Here is a 7,534-nt window from a genome sequence, read left to right on the forward strand (position 1 = left end):
CCCCCCCCCCCCCCACCCCCCCCCCCCCCCACCCCCCCCCCCCCCCACCCCCCCCCCCCCCCACCCCCCCCCCCCCCCACCCCCCCCCCCCCCCACCCCCCCCCCCCCCCACCCCCCCCCCCCCCCACCCCCCCCCCCCCCCACCCCCCCCCCCCCCCACCCCCCCCCCCCCCCACCCCCCCCCCCCCCCACCCCCCCCCCCCCCCACCCCCCCCCCCCCCCACCCCCCCCCCCCCCCACCCCCCCCCCCCCCCACCCCCCCCCCCCCCCACCCCCCCCCCCCCCCACCCCCCCCCCCCCCCACCCCCCCCCCCCCCCACCCCCCCCCCCCCCCACCCCCCCCCCCCCCCACCCCCCCCCCCCCCCACCCCCCCCCCCCCCCACCCCCCCCCCCCCCCACCCCCCCCCCCCCCCACCCCCCCCCCCCCCCACCCCCCCCCCCCCCCACCCCCCCCCCCCCCCACCCCCCCCCCCCCCCACCCCCCCCCCCCCCCACCCCCCCCCCCCCCCACCCCCCCCCCCCCCCACCCCCCCCCCCCCCCACCCCCCCCCCCCCCCACCCCCCCCCCCCCCCACCCCCCCCCCCCCCCACCCCCCCCCCCCCCCACCCCCCCCCCCCCCCACCCCCCCCCCCCCCCACCCCCCCCCCCCCCCACCCCCCCCCCCCCCCACCCCCCCCCCCCCCCACCCCCCCCCCCCCCCACCCCCCCCCCCCCCCACCCCCCCCCCCCCCCACCCCCCCCCCCCCCCACCCCCCCCCCCCCCCACCCCCCCCCCCCCCCACCCCCCCCCCCCCCCACCCCCCCCCCCCCCCACCCCCCCCCCCCCCCACCCCCCCCCCCCCCCACCCCCCCCCCCCCCCACCCCCCCCCCCCCCCACCCCCCCCCCCCCCCACCCCCCCCCCCCCCCACCCCCCCCCCCCCCCACCCCCCCCCCCCCCCACCCCCCCCCCCCCCCACCCCCCCCCCCCCCCACCCCCCCCCCCCCCCACCCCCCCCCCCCCCCACCCCCCCCCCCCCCCACCCCCCCCCCCCCCCACCCCCCCCCCCCCCCACCCCCCCCCCCCCCCACCCCCCCCCCCCCCCACCCCCCCCCCCCCCCACCCCCCCCCCCCCCCACCCCCCCCCCCCCCCACCCCCCCCCCCCCCCACCCCCCCCCCCCCCCACCCCCCCCCCCCCCCACCCCCCCCCCCCCCCACCCCCCCCCCCCCCCACCCCCCCCCCCCCCCACCCCCCCCCCCCCCCACCCCCCCCCCCCCCCACCCCCCCCCCCCCCCACCCCCCCCCCCCCCCACCCCCCCCCCCCCCCACCCCCCCCCCCCCCCACCCCCCCCCCCCCCCACCCCCCCCCCCCCCCACCCCCCCCCCCCCCCACCCCCCCCCCCCCCCACCCCCCCCCCCCCCCACCCCCCCCCCCCCCCACCCCCCCCCCCCCCCACCCCCCCCCCCCCCCACCCCCCCCCCCCCCCACCCCCCCCCCCCCCCACCCCCCCCCCCCCCCACCCCCCCCCCCCCCCACCCCCCCCCCCCCCCACCCCCCCCCCCCCCCACCCCCCCCCCCCCCCACCCCCCCCCCCCCCCACCCCCCCCCCCCCCCACCCCCCCCCCCCCCCACCCCCCCCCCCCCCCACCCCCCCCCCCCCCCACCCCCCCCCCCCCCCACCCCCCCCCCCCCCCACCCCCCCCCCCCCCCACCCCCCCCCCCCCCCACCCCCCCCCCCCCCCACCCCCCCCCCCCCCCACCCCCCCCCCCCCCCACCCCCCCCCCCCCCCACCCCCCCCCCCCCCCACCCCCCCCCCCCCCCACCCCCCCCCCCCCCCACCCCCCCCCCCCCCCACCCCCCCCCCCCCCCACCCCCCCCCCCCCCCACCCCCCCCCCCCCCCACCCCCCCCCCCCCCCACCCCCCCCCCCCCCCACCCCCCCCCCCCCCCACCCCCCCCCCCCCCCACCCCCCCCCCCCCCCACCCCCCCCCCCCCCCACCCCCCCCCCCCCCCACCCCCCCCCCCCCCCACCCCCCCCCCCCCCCACCCCCCCCCCCCCCCACCCCCCCCCCCCCCCACCCCCCCCCCCCCCCACCCCCCCCCCCCCCCACCCCCCCCCCCCCCCACCCCCCCCCCCCCCCACCCCCCCCCCCCCCCACCCCCCCCCCCCCCCACCCCCCCCCCCCCCCACCCCCCCCCCCCCCCACCCCCCCCCCCCCCCACCCCCCCCCCCCCCCACCCCCCCCCCCCCCCACCCCCCCCCCCCCCCACCCCCCCCCCCCCCCACCCCCCCCCCCCCCCACCCCCCCCCCCCCCCACCCCCCCCCCCCCCCACCCCCCCCCCCCCCCACCCCCCCCCCCCCCCACCCCCCCCCCCCCCCACCCCCCCCCCCCCCCACCCCCCCCCCCCCCCACCCCCCCCCCCCCCCACCCCCCCCCCCCCCCACCCCCCCCCCCCCCCACCCCCCCCCCCCCCCACCCCCCCCCCCCCCCACCCCCCCCCCCCCCCACCCCCCCCCCCCCCCACCCCCCCCCCCCCCCACCCCCCCCCCCCCCCACCCCCCCCCCCCCCCACCCCCCCCCCCCCCCACCCCCCCCCCCCCCCACCCCCCCCCCCCCCCACCCCCCCCCCCCCCCACCCCCCCCCCCCCCCACCCCCCCCCCCCCCCACCCCCCCCCCCCCCCACCCCCCCCCCCCCCCACCCCCCCCCCCCCCCACCCCCCCCCCCCCCCACCCCCCCCCCCCCCCACCCCCCCCCCCCCCCACCCCCCCCCCCCCCCACCCCCCCCCCCCCCCACCCCCCCCCCCCCCCACCCCCCCCCCCCCCCACCCCCCCCCCCCCCCACCCCCCCCCCCCCCCACCCCCCCCCCCCCCCACCCCCCCCCCCCCCCACCCCCCCCCCCCCCCACCCCCCCCCCCCCCCACCCCCCCCCCCCCCCACCCCCCCCCCCCCCCACCCCCCCCCCCCCCCACCCCCCCCCCCCCCCACCCCCCCCCCCCCCCACCCCCCCCCCCCCCCACCCCCCCCCCCCCCCACCCCCCCCCCCCCCCACCCCCCCCCCCCCCCACCCCCCCCCCCCCCCACCCCCCCCCCCCCCCACCCCCCCCCCCCCCCACCCCCCCCCCCCCCCACCCCCCCCCCCCCCCACCCCCCCCCCCCCCCACCCCCCCCCCCCCCCACCCCCCCCCCCCCCCACCCCCCCCCCCCCCCACCCCCCCCCCCCCCCACCCCCCCCCCCCCCCACCCCCCCCCCCCCCCACCCCCCCCCCCCCCCACCCCCCCCCCCCCCCACCCCCCCCCCCCCCCACCCCCCCCCCCCCCCACCCCCCCCCCCCCCCACCCCCCCCCCCCCCCACCCCCCCCCCCCCCCACCCCCCCCCCCCCCCACCCCCCCCCCCCCCCACCCCCCCCCCCCCCCACCCCCCCCCCCCCCCACCCCCCCCCCCCCCCACCCCCCCCCCCCCCCACCCCCCCCCCCCCCCACCCCCCCCCCCCCCCACCCCCCCCCCCCCCCACCCCCCCCCCCCCCCACCCCCCCCCCCCCCCACCCCCCCCCCCCCCCACCCCCCCCCCCCCCCACCCCCCCCCCCCCCCACCCCCCCCCCCCCCCACCCCCCCCCCCCCCCACCCCCCCCCCCCCCCACCCCCCCCCCCCCCCACCCCCCCCCCCCCCCACCCCCCCCCCCCCCCACCCCCCCCCCCCCCCACCCCCCCCCCCCCCCACCCCCCCCCCCCCCCACCCCCCCCCCCCCCCACCCCCCCCCCCCCCCACCCCCCCCCCCCCCCACCCCCCCCCCCCCCCACCCCCCCCCCCCCCCACCCCCCCCCCCCCCCACCCCCCCCCCCCCCCACCCCCCCCCCCCCCCACCCCCCCCCCCCCCCACCCCCCCCCCCCCCCACCCCCCCCCCCCCCCACCCCCCCCCCCCCCCACCCCCCCCCCCCCCCACCCCCCCCCCCCCCCACCCCCCCCCCCCCCCACCCCCCCCCCCCCCCACCCCCCCCCCCCCCCACCCCCCCCCCCCCCCACCCCCCCCCCCCCCCACCCCCCCCCCCCCCCACCCCCCCCCCCCCCCACCCCCCCCCCCCCCCACCCCCCCCCCCCCCCACCCCCCCCCCCCCCCACCCCCCCCCCCCCCCACCCCCCCCCCCCCCCACCCCCCCCCCCCCCCACCCCCCCCCCCCCCCACCCCCCCCCCCCCCCACCCCCCCCCCCCCCCACCCCCCCCCCCCCCCACCCCCCCCCCCCCCCACCCCCCCCCCCCCCCACCCCCCCCCCCCCCCACCCCCCCCCCCCCCCACCCCCCCCCCCCCCCACCCCCCCCCCCCCCCACCCCCCCCCCCCCCCACCCCCCCCCCCCCCCACCCCCCCCCCCCCCCACCCCCCCCCCCCCCCACCCCCCCCCCCCCCCACCCCCCCCCCCCCCCACCCCCCCCCCCCCCCACCCCCCCCCCCCCCCACCCCCCCCCCCCCCCACCCCCCCCCCCCCCCACCCCCCCCCCCCCCCACCCCCCCCCCCCCCCACCCCCCCCCCCCCCCACCCCCCCCCCCCCCCACCCCCCCCCCCCCCCACCCCCCCCCCCCCCCACCCCCCCCCCCCCCCACCCCCCCCCCCCCCCACCCCCCCCCCCCCCCACCCCCCCCCCCCCCCACCCCCCCCCCCCCCCACCCCCCCCCCCCCCCACCCCCCCCCCCCCCCACCCCCCCCCCCCCCCACCCCCCCCCCCCCCCACCCCCCCCCCCCCCCACCCCCCCCCCCCCCCACCCCCCCCCCCCCCCACCCCCCCCCCCCCCCACCCCCCCCCCCCCCCACCCCCCCCCCCCCCCACCCCCCCCCCCCCCCACCCCCCCCCCCCCCCACCCCCCCCCCCCCCCACCCCCCCCCCCCCCCACCCCCCCCCCCCCCCACCCCCCCCCCCCCCCACCCCCCCCCCCCCCCACCCCCCCCCCCCCCCACCCCCCCCCCCCCCCACCCCCCCCCCCCCCCACCCCCCCCCCCCCCCACCCCCCCCCCCCCCCACCCCCCCCCCCCCCCACCCCCCCCCCCCCCCACCCCCCCCCCCCCCCACCCCCCCCCCCCCCCACCCCCCCCCCCCCCCACCCCCCCCCCCCCCCACCCCCCCCCCCCCCCACCCCCCCCCCCCCCCACCCCCCCCCCCCCCCACCCCCCCCCCCCCCCACCCCCCCCCCCCCCCACCCCCCCCCCCCCCCACCCCCCCCCCCCCCCACCCCCCCCCCCCCCCACCCCCCCCCCCCCCCACCCCCCCCCCCCCCCACCCCCCCCCCCCCCCACCCCCCCCCCCCCCCACCCCCCCCCCCCCCCACCCCCCCCCCCCCCCACCCCCCCCCCCCCCCACCCCCCCCCCCCCCCACCCCCCCCCCCCCCCACCCCCCCCCCCCCCCACCCCCCCCCCCCCCCACCCCCCCCCCCCCCCACCCCCCCCCCCCCCCACCCCCCCCCCCCCCCACCCCCCCCCCCCCCCACCCCCCCCCCCCCCCACCCCCCCCCCCCCCCACCCCCCCCCCCCCCCACCCCCCCCCCCCCCCACCCCCCCCCCCCCCCACCCCCCCCCCCCCCCACCCCCCCCCCCCCCCACCCCCCCCCCCCCCCACCCCCCCCCCCCCCCACCCCCCCCCCCCCCCACCCCCCCCCCCCCCCACCCCCCCCCCCCCCCACCCCCCCCCCCCCCCACCCCCCCCCCCCCCCACCCCCCCCCCCCCCCACCCCCCCCCCCCCCCACCCCCCCCCCCCCCCACCCCCCCCCCCCCCCACCCCCCCCCCCCCCCCCCCCCCCCCCCCCCCACCCCCCCCCCCCCCCCCCCCCCCCCCCCCCCCCCCCCCCCCCCCCCCCCCCCCCCCCCCCCCCACCCCACCCCCAGCCCCACACCCCCCCCACACCCCACCCCCACCCCCCCCCCCACCCCCCCCACCCACCCCCCCCCCCCCCCCACACCCACCCCCCCCCCACCCCCACCCACCCCCACCCCCCCCCCCACCCACCCCCCCACCCGCCCTTCCCCCCCCCCCCAACCCCCCCTCCCCCCCAAACCCCCCCCCCCCCCACCACCCCCCCCCCCCCCCCCACCCCCCCCCCCCCCAACCCCCCCCCCCCCCCAACCCCCCCCCCCCCCCCACCCCCCCCCCCCCCACCCCCCCCCCCCCCCCCACCCCCCCCCCCCCCCACCCAGACCCCCCCCCCCGAACGGATCCCAGGCCAAGAAGGCTGACCACCTCCTCCAAAATGGTGGATCCCCCCCCCTCGGATCCGAACCAAAGAAGGCCGTCCACCAGGCACTTGGCCGGCCAGCCTGCTCTGCTTACCTGTAGTTGTTTTCAGGAAATGGCTCAGTTTACTGCAGCCTTTCCCTTCTCTTCTCACTGTTGAGTCCTCGTCGGCGCCTGCAGAAACTATCCGCCCGCTCCCCCCCCTTCCTCCCCGCCCCTCCAGGCAGCCTGAGCACGTCCACCAGGAGGCCTGCTTTGGCGGCACGTCTGCCCAGGCAAGCCCAGGCATGCCGAGGCAATGAAGGCACACAGGCAGCAGCTGGCCAGGCAGGAAGTGCGCGCTCCCCACGTGACTCCTTGGGGTCGCACCTGGGTCAAGTGTCCCTGGATGTCCCCATTGGCCCTACGCCCCTGGCGCGGAGGGATGCTGCTGGGTTTGCACAGAGAACGTAGCCCTGAACCTTAAGAACGGTGTAGAGCTACCATTTCAGTTTGATTTTCTAATGTCATCACTGAGAATAATTGCATTTATTAATTACTTATATCAAATTGCATTTACTAATATTTCCATTTTATTTACTTTTACTAGTCACTTGTAGCTACTCACTTTTAGAAATAAGAAAACTTTTGATTCTTAATTTAAGCTGAACAAGGAGTCAAGCAGCGTAGATATCTAAGCTTAATGTTGATTAGGCAAGCCCTGAGGGCATCGGAGGAGGATAGTTTAGAGGCGTTTAGGAGAAGATGAAGGTTGCATTTTGTGTTAAGCCTATCAATATTTTTTCTTAGCTTCTTCGTTCTGTCATTAAATGCAAGCTTGCAAACACCAGAACCCTGAAATAATGTAAAGCGTGAAACGTTGTCTTAATGAAGTGGAAAAGTACAAGTGCTTATGAACAAGGAATCATTAACCTGTCAAAAATTCCACGTAGTGATATGTGTCTGTCTGTCCGGTGACTTTGTATGTTATTCCAAGGTGCCAAGGATTCTGTGATGTATAGGAATTTAATGACTTAGCACGTGACACTTTTCTATAAAAGGGACATCTGCAAAGCCAAAGTTTAGTCTTTCCTCCCAGGGTGTTATCGAAACCTGTTTCTCTCTAATAAAATTACTAACCCTCTTGATGCCCCAGGCCCCATTTCTGCCATCTCCAATGCTGCCGGTACTGTAGTTCCATCTTCGGCAGTGTTGGCCCCCACCCAGCCTTGGGATCGGATGACATATATATATTTAATGTAATTTAATTAGTCTTGTTTTTATGCTGCTATAGAATTTTAAGGGTTTTAATGCTATTATTTATGTTTACTGTTGTTTTATT

General features: G+C 85.0%; 1 protein-coding gene across 1 annotated transcript in view; it reads right to left on the reverse strand.

Annotated features, from left to right (window-relative positions):
• Positions 1-7,364, reverse strand: part of TIMM29 (translocase of inner mitochondrial membrane 29) — a 31,799-nt gene extending 24,435 nt beyond the window's left edge. Inside the window, exon 1 of the mRNA XM_048504466.1 lies at positions 7,333-7,364. Coding sequence (XP_048360423.1) covers positions 7,333-7,364 — 32 coding nt within the window. The remainder of the gene's footprint in view (positions 1-7,332) is intronic.
• Positions 7,365-7,534: the final 170 nt, after the last annotated feature.

The sequence above is a fragment of the Sphaerodactylus townsendi genome, linkage group LG07 (genome assembly GCF_021028975.2).
Source record: "Sphaerodactylus townsendi isolate TG3544 linkage group LG07, MPM_Stown_v2.3, whole genome shotgun sequence".
In the NCBI taxonomy this organism is placed as follows: domain Eukaryota; kingdom Metazoa; phylum Chordata; class Lepidosauria; order Squamata; family Sphaerodactylidae; genus Sphaerodactylus; species Sphaerodactylus townsendi.